Source organism: Bidens hawaiensis, unplaced genomic scaffold (genome assembly GCF_021521415.1).
Source record: "Bidens hawaiensis isolate Kalapana, Puna unplaced genomic scaffold, B.hawaiensis_p1.1 tig00015610_1, whole genome shotgun sequence".
Lineage (NCBI taxonomy): Eukaryota > Viridiplantae > Streptophyta > Magnoliopsida > Asterales > Asteraceae > Bidens > Bidens hawaiensis.
In genome coordinates this window covers 440,658-460,069 of record NW_027492396.1, presented here as the reverse complement: position 1 = coordinate 460,069, position 19,412 = coordinate 440,658, and the positions used below count along the sequence as shown (strand labels likewise).

At 35.0% G+C, this 19,412-nt stretch overlaps 4 protein-coding genes and 1 pseudogene across 7 annotated transcripts; 4 read left to right on the top strand and 1 right to left on the bottom strand.

Moving 5' to 3' along the window:
• Positions 1–139: 139 nt before the first annotated feature.
• On the top strand, positions 140–3,317 carry LOC143549501 (disease resistance protein RUN1-like). Of its 3 annotated transcripts, none has more exons than XM_077040400.1 (4): positions 140–323; positions 423–1,550; positions 1,837–2,927; positions 3,028–3,317. In XM_077040400.1, the coding sequence occupies exons 1-2, from the start codon at positions 190–192 to the stop codon at positions 1,189–1,191; spliced, it is 903 nt and encodes a 300-aa protein (XP_076896515.1). In that variant the 5' UTR covers positions 140–189; the 3' UTR covers positions 1,192–1,550; positions 1,837–2,927; positions 3,028–3,317. The 3 variants fall into 3 exon arrangements, with proteins under 3 accessions (XP_076896515.1, XP_076896514.1, XP_076896516.1); XM_077040399.1 differs by having other exon boundaries at positions 1,830–2,927; XM_077040401.1 differs by lacking the exon at positions 1,837–2,927.
• LOC143549488 (disease resistance protein RPP2A-like) lies at positions 1,269–2,849 on the top strand. The gene is made up of 3 exons (XM_077040386.1): positions 1,269–1,550; positions 1,830–2,293; positions 2,375–2,849. The coding sequence occupies exons 1-3, from the start codon at positions 1,269–1,271 to the stop codon at positions 2,847–2,849; spliced, it is 1,221 nt and encodes a 406-aa protein (XP_076896501.1).
• Positions 3,318–5,546: 2,229 nt separating the features above from the next.
• On the bottom strand, positions 5,547–9,623 carry LOC143549500 (carboxyl-terminal-processing peptidase 2, chloroplastic-like). Its single transcript, XM_077040398.1, has 12 exons — positions 9,254–9,623; positions 9,016–9,165; positions 8,849–8,931; positions 8,549–8,757; positions 8,378–8,446; positions 8,154–8,272; positions 6,637–6,712; positions 6,495–6,536; positions 6,316–6,424; positions 6,104–6,201; positions 5,928–6,021; positions 5,547–5,828 (listed from the first exon to the last, which is right to left on the bottom strand). The coding sequence occupies exons 1-12, from the start codon at positions 9,606–9,608 to the stop codon at positions 5,703–5,705; spliced, it is 1,530 nt and encodes a 509-aa protein (XP_076896513.1). The 5' UTR covers positions 9,609–9,623; the 3' UTR covers positions 5,547–5,702.
• Positions 9,624–11,735: 2,112 nt separating this feature from the next.
• Positions 11,736–14,681, top strand: LOC143549482 (haloacid dehalogenase-like hydrolase domain-containing protein At2g33255). The gene is made up of 5 exons (XM_077040382.1): positions 11,736–12,115; positions 12,835–12,877; positions 13,820–13,880; positions 13,991–14,125; positions 14,239–14,681. The coding sequence occupies exons 1-5, from the start codon at positions 11,770–11,772 to the stop codon at positions 14,401–14,403; spliced, it is 750 nt and encodes a 249-aa protein (XP_076896497.1). The 5' UTR covers positions 11,736–11,769; the 3' UTR covers positions 14,404–14,681.
• A 1,384-nt stretch (positions 14,682–16,065) lies between these two features.
• Positions 16,066–18,796, top strand: LOC143549481 (putative folate-biopterin transporter 9, chloroplastic; annotated as a pseudogene). Its single transcript, XR_013138142.1, has 2 exons — positions 16,066–16,697; positions 17,390–18,796. The product of XR_013138142.1 is annotated as a putative folate-biopterin transporter 9, chloroplastic (transcript).
• Positions 18,797–19,412: the final 616 nt, after the last annotated feature.

The window sequence follows — 19,412 nt, the reverse complement described above, 5'->3', positions numbered from 1 at the left end:
TATCGCATGTCACGCTTTTCGGTCTTACAATTTTAAATCTAAGTAAAACGTCATGTATTAAAAGCTATTAAAGGAAACAAATTAGAATTGTAATAGAAATTCAAAAAAAGTTGTTATTACTTATTATTTTAAATCTATGATGTCGAGCCCACTGATGTCAGGAAGCAACAAAAAAGCTTTGGGGAAGCAATGACGAAGCATAAACAGAAGATGGAGGATGAAACAAATGCGGAGAAGAGAAGTGAATTGGCTCAAAAGATGGAGTTATGGAAGAAGGCACTCACGAAGATTGCGGATTTAAAAGGAATAGATTCAAAGGACAGGTAAATGATATGTGTTGTATATTTGGTTTAGATCAGATTGTTAAGTATTGTCACAACTCACAATGATGTTTCATATTTTCTCATTTAATTCATTTCCAGGAAAGAGACAGAGATTATCAAAGAAGTTGTTACCAACATCCACCGTAGGTTCGGTGTCCCTTTAAGTAATACTCTGCCGCGTCTGATTGGGATGGAAGATTACATTGAATCCATTAGTTCATGGTTGATGGATGGATCTTGTCATACTGTTGACATTCTCACAGTCTTAGGCATGAGTGGGATTGGGAAGACATCATTGGCTAAATATGTCTTCCAGCTACACTCTAGAAAGTTCCACAAAAGCAGCTTTATTGAAGGTATCAATACAAGGTGTAATGAACGGTTTGATGGATTGCTTGATTTACAAAAGCAACTTCACGGAGACATTTCAAAGAAAGCTCAGGTGGAAGTTAACGATGTCTCTGTGTACACCGCTAAGATTGAGAAGGCACTTACCCGTGAGAAGGTGTTTATAGTGCTTGATGATGTTGGTAGTCTTGACCAGTTGGATGCTTTACTTGGAAACAAAGGTTTACATCCAGGAAGCAAAATCATAATTACAACCAAGGATGTATCTTTAACAGAAAGGTGTGCATTATTCAAGTCTCAAGTTCATCCCAATAACAAAAATGTTTTGCTTAATGCTTTATATGAAGATGAATCACTACAACTTTTATGTGTTCATGCTTTCGAGAGCCAGACACCCAAAGAAGGTTATGAAGAGGTTTCAAAAAAGCTTGTGAAGTATTGTCAAGGGCATCCATTGGCTCTTGAGGTTTTGGGCAAGTTATACACAAACGGGATGTTGCATATTGGGAAGAGTGCTTAAAAGGGTTATATAAAGAACCTCATTCCAGTATAAAAAATGTTTTTCGGATGAGTTTTGACTCTCTTCCATCCAATGAAATGGAATTGTTTAAGCATATTGAATGTTTCTTTGTTGGAAAAGATAGAGATCTTACTGAAACAATATTAAAAGCATGTGATATAGAGACAAGATATGGAATCATGAATCTCGTTGACAGATGCCTTCTTAGTACCGAGGAGTATAACAAGTGCTTGATGATGCATTCGTTGATTCAAGATATGGGGAGAGATTTAGTGCGTCAAGAATCCCTTACGAAGCCATGGAAGCGTAGTCGATTATGGCGTCACGAGGAGTCATTCAAAGTGTTGAAACAAGAAAAGGTAAGAGCCCATGTATATATTATACTCCTTTCGTCCCATTAAAAGTGTCCATATTCTCTTTTTTGTTTGTCCCATTACCAATGCCCATTTTTAAAATTTATTATCCAATTTTCAAATTTACCCTTAAACACACACAACTAACATTAACAAACAATATTGACAGACCCACTTTCGAAGACTTTTTGTTTATGACACTTATAATGGGACCGGGGGGGGGGGGGGAGTAGTATTTATGTTTATTTATATTGTCTATATGCATAGCATTCCCTTTGTTGGTAGGGTACAGAAGATATTCTAGGCCTTGCCCTTGACATGAGAATGCTCGACAAAAAGAAGTCACGCGGATCATTTGAGGTAAAAACAGAGTCATTAAGTAAGATGGATAATCTAATGCTACTGCAACTCAATTATGTGCAAATGAATGGACCGTATGAGGATTTTCCAGAAGAATTAAGATGGTTGTGTATGCATGGGTCTCCTTTAAAGTCTATACCTTTAGACTTGCCAATGGAGAATCTCGTTGCTCTTGACATGTCCTATAGCAACCTTGAATCTTTTGGCATGTCAAAAGAGCTTGGATCTTTGCAGATTCTTGATTTGAGCTTCTCTGAGCATCTTCATAGTGTTGGTGGTTTTTCGGAACTCCTTGCGCTTGAGAGGTTAATTGTTAGAGAGTGCATAAGCTTGATTGAGGTGTGTGAATCAGTTGAGCAATGTGTTGAACTTGTTCACATTGATATGAGGTACTGCTACAAGCTTTAAAAGGTTCCAATATCCATAGGCAACTTAAAGAAGGTTGAAACACTATTGTTAGATGGTTGTAGTTTCCGTGAATCTGAAATTGGAACTACACCAAAAGATTTGAAGCTCATTGCGTTTTCTTTACCGAGCTCATTGAGAATTTTGTCACTTGCGAATAATAATTTGTCTAACGAATCCTTTCCAGGGGACTTGAGCTGCCTATCTGTGTTGAAGGAGCTGTATTTAGATGGTAATCCAATTGTTTCAATGCCAGATTGTGTGAGAAGCCTTCCAAGGCTAGAGACACTTAGTATTAATTACTGTGAAATGGTTATATCAATCGAGGGTCCTCCACATACGCTAAGAGAACTATCAATCGACATTGATTTTACTAAGGAATCACTACTAAGGAGAATTAAATTTGATCCAAAAATGTCCCCCCTCATATTAATAGGAGCTTACAACTTATTACAACCTTGTTCACTTGAAATTGATGGCTTGGTGAAGATGGAGGCTATGGCATGTGTTGAGGACAAAGTGTTACATAGTTTGGGCTGAACAAATTTAAACTTTATTAAAGAAAGGCGCCTGACAATTCGAAATGGTAGAGGACATGATATTGAATGTCAAACCCAGGTTTCCTCTAATTACTTGTCTCTGCTTGTGTGTGTGTGTGTGTGTGTGTGTGTTATGAATTGACGATTTAAAGGTGACTAATTTTGTATTCATTTGACAGATGTATTATGAGTTTGGAATATTCAGCACGTTTTATTGTGGGGACCAGATGCCGAATTGGATTAGGTGTAGAAGCAAGGGCCCATCAATATCGTTTACCATCCCGTCATCTCCTATGAAGCTACGAGGATTAAATTTCTGTTGTGTGGAGGCATGTCAATTTTGTGCAGATGAATATGTGTGGTTGCCAATGATCAAAATTACAAATATTACAAAAAACCACACTTGGATTTATCGTCATCGTATTGACAAAGTGAAGTTATGTGGAAAGTGTTTTAAGTTTGTTAACCCATTGGGCCGAATGAGATGGAAGAAGAAGACCAGATTACTATTACAGTAGAACATCTTAACTTTGTCTATTATGATGATAATAAGCTACTTACACGGGAGTGTGGGTTTAGTTTTGTGTATGATGAAGATGGAAAGATTGAGGAGGAAAAAGGTGAAGATGCGTTGGGTTATTACAAGTCATGGAATCACATCATTGGTGGAGATCTTTCTCCTTTTCAAATATCAAAACCGGGAGAATACATGTTACCGTATTATAGTGATTGCAGTTATTCAGGTAGATGTTTTTTCTATTAATAAAATCTACACCTATAGTCAGTTGTAATATGCTACAACTAGTTAATCCCCAAGTGAATGTGAATAATAATTAATTAATATATAACTTTTCGTCTTTTTTTCTTTTCACCAGTGTACCAAGGGAACTTTAAAGCATTCTCACCAGAAAGAAAAAGTCCGAAATAGTTGGCCAGGTACATTTCAACACCAAAACCCTTCTCTCATCATACGATTAAAATCATGGAATATGTGTACATAAGGTTGTGATTGACATTTGCCTATGGAGGATTATAGTGCGATTAGTTGTATAAAGGCATAAGGGATTCATTTATTTAGAGTTGAATCATAGTTTCACTTAGGTTGATGCTTGTTCATGTATGATAAAGAAGTATTTTAGTACTGTCTTGAAATACTGAGGTGCATTTATGTCTGACATGAGTCACCATTAGGCTATGTGTAGTGGAGGGGTACAAAATGAGGCGATTTGCGTCATGCGGCGCCCAGTCAGCAAAGGGTGGGTTTTTGTTTTTAGAGTGTAATGGTGTTTTAGCCATATATCATCATCATCATCATCGTACTCAGTAAATCCCACCAATAGTAAACAGACGAGAAATACTTGTCGCCCCCCCCCCCCCTTTATCGCCCCATTTATCGCCAGGGGGCGGTGTTAAAATTGTTTGTCGCCCTAAAAGGGGTTGTTTTCTCGACCACTACAGCTTCCCTTACTACTATAGCTTAATTTCCGATTTTCTGTTTGTATGCTTCAAGCATGTTCCACCAACTTGTACGGTTTTCGTATGAATTCTTTTTCACTCTTAAGGGTTTGATTCTGAAAATTTTATGAATATCTTTGTTGTTTCTATTTATAATATTTACACCTACAGGCATGCAGTTGAAATATGCTGCTACAACTACTTCATCCCAAGTAGATGTGAATGTAGATAATTAATGTATTAACTTTTCGTTTTTCTTTTCTTTTTATCAGATGAATCCAAAATGAAGTTTAAAGCATTTTCACAAAGTAAGTCTATCTGAAATAGCCGATCAGGTACATTTCATCACCAAAACTCCAAATCCATGATTAAAAGCACAGAATATGTGTTCATTAAAGTTGTTGGCTACAGGAAGGAACCAAATAAATCAGTTACAACCTTGTGAATATATTAATTATTATTGAGATTGAGATGCTTTCTAGGTTAACAGCAATAATCTTTTTAAATAGAGATGTTTGAGAGTCTGTAAGCATTAGAAATATACCTTGGGGGACTTTCAAAAAGTTTGACCCATTTGAGTTGTTTCTCTTTTAGATAAATTATTTTTTTTGACCCGCTAGAGCTTTACAAAACCCGTTAATGAGCTAAAACTACAAGAAAACAAATTATAATGTAGCTTTGTGATCGCAGGGTCATGTCTTCAAGTCAAGAACCAGTGTCTTGCAATAAATCAATGAAAAACCAGTACACGCCTAAACTCGGGTGTGCGTGTGCATAACCCAAGTAACATTTTGTATGTACATGATGTATTTTAAATTTTTTATGTTCTATTATTGTAGTTCATAAATAATTTTGTTGTAGTAGCAGGTGTTCCCTGCTTTAGATATATATTGGTATTGTAATGCTACAAGGAAGAGTGAATTTGTGAACAGTTCAAGGGTTCAGTGGACCTTTGTGGTTTAAGAAAAAAAAACTTTGTACTACAAGGCTACCATTGGATAAAGTTCTATGGCTTGGTTAAAATTAAACACACCGCAATGACAAATCTAAGTAAAGTGATTGATTTGCACACTACAATCATTTTTCTGTTAATTTTGCCCTTACACCTAAAAGTTACTTTTATCTTTTCTCATGGTGTGAAAGGCAAGGTGAATGTAAAGTGCCAAAAAGTGTGCAAATCAAAACAAGTATGATGTAGAAAATAGAATTCACCTCTTCAAACATTGGTAACAAAAATGTAAACAAGATAATAAAAAACCAAAAAAGATAATTTACAACAGATTTACTTCACATTTTGTTTTCCAATTTTCTTCAAACTATACACAAATGCTAGCCATGGTCTTTTGAACAAATTGCTAACAGTCAAATGAATGTAAATTGAGTTTTCAGAGTAGTTATATCATCTTGAAAATAATCCAACCGGGTTTAGAAAACAACCCGAAGCAGGGTCTCCAATGCACCCGCAGAAACTGTCATCATCCTTGGGAAACGATGCAGGCAAAGGATGATCAGGAATTATGCCAACCTACACATAAGGTATAAAGTAATCAGAATTTATAAGTGGAAAAGTCAAACAATTGATGACAGCCCGTTACTTTGGCCCGTGTGTAGAGAGAGAGAGAACCTTGTTGATGTCAATGTGATCAGGGGTTTCATAACGAGCAACGGTAACCGCCAAGCCTGACCCATCAGACAATTCAAAAACCGATTGAATTTTTCTGTAAATAAAGAAACTTTTTAGACATTATATGAAAATTTTTAATGTTACTAAAAGTGGGAACATTATGCAAAAATGATTACCCTTTCCCAAAAGTCGGTTCTCCAAGAAGCACTGCGCGTTTGTTATCCTTTAAAGCACCAGCTAAGATCTCACTTGCACTTGCAGTTCCTTTGTTAACCTACACATACATATATAACCCAAATCAACCTATTTATATGTACAAGTCTACAGGTACACTTCAGTTTTGAAGATATTATAAAGTAGAAATTAAAGATAATATTGTTGGCATTACCAGCACGGCTAAAGGTTCTGAAGGTGCTATTGCATTGGTTCCATCAGTATCATATATATCTCTAACGCCCCGACTATCACATATGTACACGATCACACCTTTGTTCAACCTGGTTTGCATCAGCTTCATATGATTAATTTTTGGAACAAAAACAAATTTTACAAAAATTGCAAACTTACCAGATCCTGGCAATCTCAATTCCTTCGGGAAAAAGTCCACCACTGCAATCATAATTTATTCATGTTTTAGAAAGCGTTGCAAATATGATGTCCAAATTAAAAGCTCAAATTAACTCACTGTTATAAAATATAAACGCATCACCTGTTATTGCGGAGGTCCAAGACAAAGCCCTCCACATTCTCTCTCCTTAAAGTCTCGATTGCTTCCTTGACAGCAGCTGGAAAGGCTACTTTGTTAGAAGCATCCTAACTTTTCATGATGAAATAATACAACAGTATCGGTTTTAAATTCATGATGATGCAGATTGCAGAAGAGTACCATACAATTTATTAAGACCAACCATACCCTAAAAATTGCAGTTTTAGATTCTGTTTGAAAACGAGAATCATACAGATGGATATCTTGTTCTGTGCTCAAACATATCATTATTTATACTAGGGTTGGTAATTTTGAGTTTTGACCCGTTTACTATGATGGGTCGATAAATGGGTCGGCACTAAATAAATTTAGCCTAAAGGGGAGCTGGTCAAACAAGTTGAAAGAGCAAACTCTAAATAATGCATACAACCTACTATATTGTGTTAATCAAAGAGTTAAGACTATTGTTGTAATATTGTTCCTGTAATCATACATTGCTCTCATTAGTTTTATAGGTAGACAAAGACACAAAAGATTGTTAAAAAAGTAAATCCAACCCAGCCCATTTCTATCAGTACTAGGAATAACTTATTTCAATCTGAACCCGTTTCTTTCTGTTGTTACCCAACGCGTCCGACCACCCATGTTCCCGCCTCTAAACTATAACTATGTTATTGGGCCAACCCAATCGAGCCCATTTCAATCACACGCGATGTACCAACATAAGATTCTTTCAGATCTGACAACCAGTGGCGGAGCCACACTTTCACGGCACCACCGGGTTCGGCCGAACCCGGTCCTTTTTCGGTTTTTTATATAACCAATAGTGTTGAATTAACGAACGAACCATTTCTTTTTTGGCGAGCGAACCCATTATCGTCTTAAAAATTATATTTGAACCCGTTGATTATAAAAAGTTTAGTTAATAAAACAAATAAAAACATCGGTCATCGACTCAGCAACCGATCAACTTTTTTCTTCGTTGTTCGCCTCAAAGTTTCAACCATCCCCAACAACCAATACATGTTGCTCTATCATTTGATAAGTATTTTTCTTCAATGAAGCATGTGAAATCGGATTTGCATAATCATTTGGGTGACGATTATATAAATGATGTGTGTATTTGTTGTATTGAGAATGAATTCTTTTTCAAATTCGTGATTGAAGATATTTTTCAAAACATGAAAACACGTAAAGAAAAATTATAATATGCAATATCTTTATATTTAATGACTTTGTATTTTATTAAATGTTAACGATATATTTTTGTTATGATAGTGATATTGCATCTTATTTATCTAACTGAATGATCAACCCAACCCGACCTGACCCATTCAGGAGCGAAAACTTTGACACTGGAAAAAAAAATCAAGCATCGAAAATTCCTAACCCATGGGAAAAAGTTTCTGGCTCCGCCACTGCTGACAACTATAGGGTTTTATATACCATCTTCCCTTTAAAAATCTTGATAAGGAATATAGTAAAAATACAGAAATCATATTAAGTATGTGGTTACATACCAGAAGCATTTTGGTTGAATGAAGTTAATTTTATGTATCCAATCTTCGATGCAGCCTTCCCCAAACCAGGTGTCTCACAGACCCTTGACTTCACCGGATTTATTGATATGTTTTCCCTCCTGCATAAAACACATTGTGAAACCTTGTTTTTTTATTTAAGACAAAATATACACACATATGAAGCTCAAGACAAATTTTAAACTGAAGGAAACAAATGAACATACGTTAATGACAGTTGCTTGATCTCTGGTCCACTTAGTATTTTTAGGTGTACTTCACTTCCTTCAGGCCCTCTATATAAGTAGTTAAATGTTATATGATTATATCATTAACTTTAAGATTTAACTAGAGTATTAAGTAGCTAATAACTAGAAATATAGTCAATGTTAACTTACTGCAAGCGCTCTGCTGCATCATAAATATCCATTGTTTCTGTACTAGTATCATCAATGGCCAGAATTAGATCACCTGGAGAAATGGCAGCCCTGCTAGCGGGCCCACCTGGAGAAGCTGAAATAACCATGAGCCCAGAAAGAGCTCCATTATTCCCGGTCGGGTAGCCAATTGATAACCCTACTCCAGTAAGAGCACCTTGTGTTCCTGACTGCCTTCAAAGGAACATATTTGCATATTAAAAATGAAAAACCGACAACACTCATTATATAATTATATAAAGTCAGCTTCAATCTTCATACCCTCAAACTTTTGAACTTGTCAGGCTCCAAAAAACGAGTGAACGGGTCGTCCAATGTGGCAAGCATCTTCTTTATTGCAGCATCTGGATACAAACAAATGCATCGAGTGTGTTACACAAATCAAGGCATATAAAAGAAACTTATGAGGTAAAAACCATAAACCATACATGTCTGTTCACGGTTATTCATCGGTTCATTACGCAATGCGTTTTCTCTATACCTAAACCAACTTTGACCGTTAAAGCTTTTGTCAACATACGCACGGTCAATCGTCCTCCACGCCTCAAGAAACAAAAGATTCTCTTCAGTGAGTGCCCCTATACACAAACCAGAAACTAAGCTTCATCGAAACATTATACAAGGTTACAAACTATAAAAGTGATAAAACTTAACAACATAACTCACACGAAGGCGATTTGGTAACAGGAACAGCAACAGCCATGAACAACATCATTCCCAATGCAACCCGAACAAACAAATCCGGAAAAACCAAGTCTTTAAACTTCCCAGAACTCTTAACTAGTTTCTTAAAGCTAACAACTTGTTTCCTTAACTTAGTTAGTACCCGCCCGTTTCGCGTAAAAAGCAAAACTTGATGAAAATCAAGAAATGCCAAACTTTTGTTGAATCTTTTAACCAACCAAAAAAGACTCTTGCTTTCATGAGTTTTCTTAGGGTTGATGGTTACAGATGTTAATGAATTGCATAACCTAGGATTTACAGAGGTAACAAGTAATGAATTGCATCGCATAACCTGCATAATGTGATATGGGTCAAGTTCATGGGTCAAATATATGGATGGAATTGAAAGTTTAAAGGGTGAATATCAGAATATGAACCTTGTGTTGATGAGGGAAGCAGAGATTGTTGCAGGGTGAGATGAAGATGGATGATGAGCTGCCAATCACTTCCATTGCAGTCCCACCAAAGTGGATATGGGCTTACAATTTTGCACATTTTTTATATATATTAGCTTTTTTATTAATTTCAAAAAAAAAAAGAAGAAGAAGAAAAGTCTATCTTGCCTTTACTCATTACGTACACTTTTTTTTTAATGATGGGACCATTTTTCCATAATCTTATTAACCTTATCTTTTATTCTTAGAAAATAATAAGAGCAAATTACCAAAATAGCTCATTTTATGAGATAGAAAATGCAAAATATCATGTGAGATTTGAAATTTCCAAAATAGCCATTCAAATAGTTTGTGAGATTCCCTTTGATTTTTCGTGGTCCAATCAGATTCTGCCAAGTGTTTTCCACTCCCACCTACCACACTATTTTTCATCCCAAATCTGTCGGAAACATAACTTTTGACATCAAATATAACATGAAAAAAATCAACTGTAACGTGATGTTTCAAACTGTTTTTATCGGCAACATGAGTTTTCAAATAAGATGGATTTCAAAGGTCTTTTAAAATTCATCCCGTTAGATAAATTTCAAATGAATTTCAACACAAAGAAACCACAATCAACTTCTTGATCCAACCACATATTAAAGACACCCTCAACTCCATTGTTTCCTCATCAACTTTATTCTCTTTCTTTAACCACTCAAACACTTCCAAAGCACACCATGAGTCTCTACCTTCTTGTGAAAAATAAACCAACACAAGCTGCAACTCTCTAGCGGATAACCTAGAATTCATTTCCTCAAGAACATCGGATGGTTCGCGTGTCATACGTTCTAATTCCTCAATTGCCTCGAAAAACCCTTCACTCATTTCATCCTCGTCGTCGCTGGTTACCACCGTGTTCAATTCCACAGCTTTAAGAATCTTGAATTTGGAATTGGAATTAGGGTTTCGGGTCGTAATTGAAACCCTAGAACGGGTATTGAATGAATTGATGGAAACTAAGGTGTATAATTTGGGGGTTTTGTGATTAGGGTGTTTATTACTGGAAACCCAGTTCATATACGAAGAAAGCCCGTGAATTGAACCCATTTGCAGGATCAATTTGAAGATTGAAACCCGTTTCTTGAATTTCAAAATACATTTAAAATTCATAAATTTGAAAACTCAAGTTGCCCATAAAAACAGGTTGAAAAATCACGTTATAGTTAGTTTTCTTCAGGTTATATTTGGTGTCAAGTGCTACGTTTCTGACAGATTTGGGATGAAAAATAGCGTGGTAGGTGGGAGTGGAAAACACTTGGCAGAATCTGATTGGACCACGAAAAGTCACGGGGAATCTCGCAAACTCACGTGTACGTGAGATTTGAAGGGCTATTTTGGGAATTTCAAATCTCACGTGTTATTTTGCATTTTCTCTCTCATAAAATGGGCTATTTTAGTAATTTGCTCAAATAATAATCACAAAATGTCTCTTTTGAGAATAAAGAAACCCAAAATGGCAAAAATGTTCTTGTTTATGAAAACTTCCTAAAATATTCCTTAAGACGGACAATTCACATTTTCATATATTTATAGCTTTTAAACCTTTAATTCTTGTATTTCATGTCATATACCTCTATTTCATGTATTCCTAATCATACATTTTACTCCATGTTTAATTAGTTTCGGTCATTAACCAAACCAAAAACCGACAAACTAACCAAATTAACCAAACCGCTTTTGATGAATGATTTTATGAAAACCAAATTTCAGGATTCGACAGTAAAACAACCGAATATAACCAAACTTATACACTCTCACACCTACTCATTATTAATTTCACACTAGACATACTTTATACCTTAACATAGGGATAAGATAGATACCATACCAATATAAAAAAAATACCAGTACTGAATTCTGAAAAATTAAATACCAAATACATCAATATAGTATTTAACTATCTATACTAGTTACAATACAATATTAATTTCGATACGGTATTGGTATCGGTACCAAATACTCAACTTACCTTAACACATGACCACACTACACTAGTAGTCATGATTCAGCCTATCCATAATGCCACCGTTCACTTTGTCTCCACTCAAGTTCCAACCCCATAATCTTATTCTCTTCACCAGAGCCTCCTTCAGATCCTTAACCACCGTCATGTCCGTCAAATCTCGCATCCGGGGCGTCGTATTTGACATGGACGGAACCCTAACGGTACCCGTCATAGATTTTCCGGCCATGTACAAAGCCGTACTGGGTAAAGATCAATACTTTAACATAATCAAGTCTTCACCTTCTGGTATTGATATCTTGCACCATATTGAGCAATGGAGTCCGGATAAGCAGCAGAAAGCGTACGAGATTATTGCGGATTTTGAACAGCAAGGAATAGATCGGCTACAGATTATGCCGGGTAATGGTTAATGGGGTTTTTAGGGTTTATTGATTAACCATGTTTATAGAGTTTAATTATGATTTGACATTGAAATTGTTCAATAAGATTTGACTTGGTCAATGATGTGAAGGAATGTTTAACTATTATTAATCTTGATGTTACTGACCCGAACGAACCCGTTACCCGAATACTGGAGACCGATTAGATTGAATGTTATTAGGGTCTAGTGTCGGTTAAAACCGAGCTTTAAACGTCAAAAACCAGAATATCACGAATACCAAATCGTTTCAAGACCTGTGCTATCTTGAACAATAATTTGGATGGGCCGGACTAAATACATATAAACTTTTTTTTATTTTTCGGAAAAATTACACTACTGAGCGACTATTGTTGGATTGATTTCATATGCATGTAAAAAGGATGCAGCTTTCGGTTGTACATAAAGCTTTATTTGGTTGTACAAACGATCCCGCCTCATGAAGTCATGCCTTGGTTAGTCGGAAAGTTTCAAAATTTACTTTTTTTGCTCCTAGCAAAAATTGAGTTACTTGTTATATTGATTGATGTTTTGATATTGAATGGAATCAAAACTTTGCTATGTTTAGTTAAACGGAAGGTCATCTATATTTTGTCATCTAATAGTAAACAGGCAACCAAGTGTTGTAAGTATAACTTTCTTTAAATAGCTTGTTTTGGTAGTAAATGACTTATCTTGTTATTCTTGAACCATAATGCAGGTGCTGCGGACCTTTGTGGTTTTCTTAGCTCTAGGAATATCAGGTTAGATTATTCTTTTTATGAATTTGTTACATAGTAATAGAGGATGCAGTTTTGGCTAGGGGTATAAATGAGCCAAGCAGCTTGTAAGTTGCTTGATATTGACTCGCTAAAAGATCGAACTGAGCCGGAAAAAAACGAGTTCGTTTGATAAATGAGCTTGAGCCCAAGTTTGACTTAACGAGCTCGAGTAGGCTCACAAGCCTAAACGGGCATGTTGTTTATATTATTTTTATTGAGTATAGTAAATATATATTTACTTAGTATTTATTGTATATAAAATTATGATAAAGATACTAAATAAAAGTTATAGTTTTAACTATATAAAAATTAATTATAAATGCATAGATGATTTAGCTCGAGCTTGAAAATTGATCACGAGCTGCGATCAAGCTTTAGAATAAGGCTTGAAACGAGTCGAACTCGAAGCCTCATACGTTAAACGAGCCTAACTCGAGCGTTAGAGTTAAAGCTCGAAATGAGTCGAACTTGAGCTCCAGCCCTTATAAGTTAAATGAGCCGAGCTCAAGCCTAGTCGAGCCGAGGCTCTGTTCGTTTACACCCCTATTAAGAATGATGTGATTCAGGTAATGCTTAACCTACGGTGGGTCATATGGGTAAAATATAAAAATATTTGGCAATCGTGTCAAAAGTGTTGAAAAACCTACCCAAAGTGTATTTCTAATGCATTACACCTCCTAAACCATTGTATAAAAAAAAATAAACTATTGTTGAAATAACATTGATTTTGTAATCATATTTGACATATTAACCATGTATATGATATAAAAATAATTTGGTTAGACAAAAGGCATTATGAGTCAACAGAACTTGACCATTACATAATTTCTTTGGTTTTATTAAATGATATGTAAAATTTAGAGTCATGGAAGCATATAATAGAATTCTTGATCTGATACATTTACATGTATAATTCTTTTGCAGGAAGGGAATAATCACTCGAAATGTCAAATCAGCTGTTGACTTGTTTCATGAACGATTCGGGGTATATTTTTTTATTTTCTTGTCCATACCAATATAATATTACCATCTTTTCTTTTTTACATTATCAAATCCATAATTCATAAACTTATATCATGGTATACATTGTTACAGGTGTCATTTTCTCCAGCATTGAGCAGGGAATTTCGTCCTTACAAACCCGACCCCGCTCCCTTACTACATATATGTTCAACTTGGGGAGTCGAACCTAGTGAAGTGGTAATGATTGGTGATAGCCTCAAGGATGATGTGAGTAATCTTTTTATGATTTTAAAACTGTAAAATATTAATAGCTTCTATCGCACGTTTTTAGTACAGTTAAAGTTGTTACCTTTTTGATGATTCTAAACTTATGATCTCAGGTGGCTTGTGGGAAAAGGGCTGGAGCAGTTACAATTTTGCTTGATGAAACAGGTAAGTTTGATTCCCCTAAATATGCCAATGTTGAACATAAACCAGATTATACGGTATCCTCCCTAGCTCAATTCCATTCACTGCTCGAGTCGAACTTTGACTTAACGCCTTGAGTTTATGGAGATCAACACTTTTTAAGTGGACTTCCATACAAGATTTGAATTTAAGATCTGAAACGAACACAAGCCAGATTTCAATTCTTCCAAGATCTTTGTGTGCTATGGAAGTATCGTATATTTTGTAAAATGATATGTTAACCAAGGTCAACAGTAAATGTTGACCTGTGCGTGCGTAGTTTTCTTTTCCTTGTTATTGTATTTTTCAAGTATTATTGGGAGTTTAGATGACGTAAATGAAGTTTGCCCGACAAATGGTCTAGTTTCAGTTTTCATCGACTCGACAAATGGTTTGGTTTTAGGTAGGTTTAGGTTTCAAAGTCCATTTACGTTTGGCATTTGGTACCATATCATCAATACTTTCCATGTTAAGAATGTTTTAGTACGTATACCAAGATTACATTTATTATTAATGCAGAATATGGCCTTACTGAAAAATATCATTTAGTTCTGGTAAGTTAATTATTAAGTAGGGTGTTTATTGTCTACTTTGGACTGCTTTTAGATCAAACTATTACTAATGGTCTTTGGTTTATTATTAACTTCTGCCAAACCTTTGATATTTTAAGGTCTAGTATGAAATTATTAGGTGTTTGCAATAAAAAGGTATATGTAATATAAATGTATGCTATATAGAATATAGACACCCTTTGTATTGTCTACTAAGCTTATTATATGTATTGGTTTTGAAATTTAAAATGTAAGAATAAACCATAGCCAAGACATATCACTTTATCTAACAATTTAAGTTCACATGTTTTGTTTTTAAAGCTGTATACTTTTCACATATGATCATGGAGGTAACACCAACACTCCTTAGGCCAAATTTTCTTTATTATGATTTGATATTGATTTTACCATATTACATAATTACATGCATGCAAAATTTCATATATCATGTTACACATGTAGTAAAACTAATGCAATTCTTAGAGCCTGGCTAAATCATAAACCAAAAGGGGATCATGAACACCCAACAAAGGAGATAAAAAGTTGAATATATTTATTTATTTTGTGCTCAATTACTCATGTTGATGAAACATTTGTTTAATTTACATAATGGAAACCCCTAAATTCGGAATAGCCATCATGTCGACAAAATAATGTTTATTCCGTAAAAATTTAACAGAACTTTAAAGCTGGTTACCGAATATGACCAAATGTATTACTGTAAACAGACAAACCGTGAACGTAATATTTATAATTTAGGTATCAACACCGTAATACAATCTCAAGACTATCAAGTGTAATTAAGTTATAATAAATCTATTTAATTTACACTTAATAACACCTATTTATGATGCAATTATTAATCAATCTTACTATGATGAGATATCAACCGGTAATACTCACTCAAAAGCACATCGAAATGAAAACACCTCATGGGCACATACTAATTATGATGCATTTGATTCACACAACATAAACCCTAACTCTTACAATAACTGTCTAGTTGACACGTAGAGATTGAGAAAGGCTTAACTGTCTCTGTATAGGACCCATTTAGATCCCCCAATAACAAAGCCAAACCAAAACCTCAAAATCATAAATACATATATATAAAAAGAAAAATACAAATTTATATACAGGTGTTATCTTTCTTCCTTCTCTCGAGGGCCTCTGTATTTTTTTTCTCCACCATAACCTTTAATAATTTATATTATTATTTTTATATTATTCTAGATCCATCTATATCTTCTTGTTTTTTTTATACAAATTATTATTCCTTAAACACCAATTCACAATCTTTCTCAAAGATTCAACACCACCAAAGTTGGTGTTCAGTGTTCTTCAAACCATGGCTTCATCATCAGTTTGCAATGGAAACCCATCATACAAATTCAACCCATTATTCAAGAAACCTGCAAAGACTCAAACTTTATTCAAATCCAACACACCAACTCACTTTACATCACTCAAGAACAAAAACCCTTATAGAATCTTGAAACCTCCAAGCTGCAGGAGCCCAAGAACTGATATGGTTGACCCTGTTGTGTTCTACCTGAATAAGACCAAGAAAAAGGAAACTGAAAGAAAAGATGGAAACTTTAGTGGGATTCAAGATTTGTTGAATCTTTGTGGGTTTGGGTATTGGGTTCAAGGGTTTAGATGTTTTCCATGGTTGGCTTTAAATTTCCATATGGCTAATAATTTGAATATGAATCCTTCAACATTACAGTTGGTGCAGAACTCTGCTAATCTTCCTATGGTGGCAAAACCTCTTTATGGGATATTGTCAGATGCTCTGTATATTGGTGGTTCACATAGATTGCCTTATATTTCTATTGGAGGTTAGTTGTTCATATGTTCATCATCACATTAATGCTATTTGTGTGTGTGTCATTTTGTAGTTAACATTGCTAATTTTCATCTAAGTGCATTTGGGTAGGTTGATGATTTTGGGTTCATTCTTCAAATAAAGCATCAAACTTTACAAAATTATTGGGCAATAATTGTGGTTTCTTTGAATATTCTTTGTAAAAAAGTTATTCCTAACTTACATATGTTGTGAAAAAGAGTAATATAAAATCTTGTATAAATGATAAATCTTGTGTATTCTTGAATCTCCCATAAAATCATAGATGAATTATATTGAATATATCTACAATTCAGCAATGTATTTGTAGTTTATCTTGTTGGAAATTTTGAGTTAATGGGTGGTTCGAGAGGATCGGGTAACTGGCCAAAATGGGTAATGTTAAAACGGGCCGGGCCGACCAACAGTTTTTTTAAAAATTTCGGAAGCATTTTTGTTTATAATCTAACCTTTTTCTGAATTCTATTAAAGTGGTTTAAGAGGTTTTTGTGTAGCTGAATACTCTAGGATGACTTTCAGTCCGTTTGACCCGTTACCTTTAGTTGAATCCTCCATCTTAACCAATTTGAACCATTAAAGATGAAATATAAAGTCATAAACTAAGTTGACTGGTTTATAGGTCACTTAAATTTTTGAATTTAAAATGATTGATTTTGATGTTTTCAGTCGCGCTGCAGATATTATCATGGGTTTCAATGGCATTAATCCCGGTTGCCAGTGAAGCGCTACCGATTCTCATGACATGTGTTCTTGTTAGTAATCTTGGTGCATCAATTACAGAAGTTGCGAAAGATGCCTTGGTTGCAGAATATGGTCAAAAAAACAAAATAAACGGTCTCCAATCTTATGCCTTCATGGCTTTAGCTGCTGGTGGAGTTCTGGCCAACTGCCTAGGCGGTTTCCTTTTATTAAAAACACACCAACCAAAATCCATGTTCTTGATCTTTGCATCATTACTCTCGTTCCAATTCGTGTTATCTTTGACAACAAAGGAAGAATCTTTTCGTTTGCCCAAGACTTCTAACCATCATGAATCAATCTCATCAAGCATCAAGAAACAGTTTCTTGATCTAGTTTTGGCGGTTAAAGATGATCGTGTTTTAAAGTCACTTTCATGGGTTGTAGCTTCTTTTGCCATGGTACCAATCTTATCCGGTTCTTTATTTTGTTACCAAATACAAATCTTGAATCTTGATCCGTTTGTAATCGGGCTGTCGAAAGTTGTCGGTCAAGTACTTTTATTAGGTGTAACCATCCTCTACAACCGCTACTTTAAAACCATCTCGTTAAGGAAACTAATCGGGACCGTTCAGATATTATACGCGTGTTCTTTGCTTCTTGATCTTGTTCTTGTGAAGCAAGTGAATCTTAAGCTTGGAATCCCAAACAATGTGTTTGTTGTTTGTATTTCGGGTATAGCAGAAATGATCAATACGTTCAAGATTCTACCTTTTCAAGTTCTTTTCGCAAGTTTAGCCCCTGCGGGTTGTGAGGGATCACTAATGTCATTCTTGGCATCGGCCCTTTGTTTATCATCGATTTGTAGCGGGTTTTTGGGGTTGGAATGGCGTCGTGTCTTGGAATAACGTCAGTTGATTATTCAAAGCTTCCAGTAGGGATTGCTATACAGTTTTTAGCAGCATTGGTTCCGGTTTTCTGGATTCGTAATGTACCAGCTTCCGTACCTTCGGATGAGAAGGATAAGAAGACAGGTTTGAGTAAAAAGAAGCGAAAGACACGAAGAGTTGGAAGAGTCGTGTTTAATATGGTTTTTGTTTATCGAAGACAACGAGAATCCGAGGCGCAGAGGTAAAGATTATATTAGATCAAGAAAATGTTTTAAGATCATTTTAGCTAAAGGTAGGTTGATTTGTGTTAACTTGTGTACAGTTAGCATACATGTTAAAAATGTCATTTTTTTCCACTTATGTTATGAGTTCCATAAGATTAGCTAAGCTCATTGCACCTGATTAAGTGAAGGAGCAAGAAACCAATAATATAAACAACAAATACCACATGTTAACTCTGCACTAGTTTGTACTTTGTGACTCATATATAGTCATATGAGCTGTACTTATCTTGCCTTTATTTAATTTATTACGAAACTAAAGTATTTGCCCATGGTTATCAATTAAATCATGTTAAAATGGTAGAAATAATCGGGTTTTATCATAGTTGGATCTTCGGTTGACGGGTTTTCCCTAGAACTTGAGATGTTGGCCTTAGGCTATCTAGTGATGTCTGTAATCGCAAACGTATGGAGTCCTTTTTGTCGTTGCCCATTAAATTACCCAGTATAGCCAGACTTTTATTGTTGGCGGTTAAAAAATAGATTAAAAAAATGCACAAATAAAAAAATATATGTATGAATAATTTTTTCATAATATCCTGATCTCACTCCAAGTTTAATGGCTAATCTTCTTTTTTTAAACTTCAAACGAAATTTCATACCACTCCTTTGCTTTGCTCTTTCGTTATCGTTTAACCCTTAAAAATTTATTTATGTTTAGTCTCCTAAAGTATTTACTATCTTTAACCGTAGAATCCATTTTCTAGATGTTTTGTACTTTATCAAGTCCCGATCGATAAACAAAACATGAACTAAACGAATAACTCTCGTTTATTAATCAGAAAATATTACTTAAAAACTGATTATAATATCAAAAACTCTAGCTCGGTTTGACTTTTA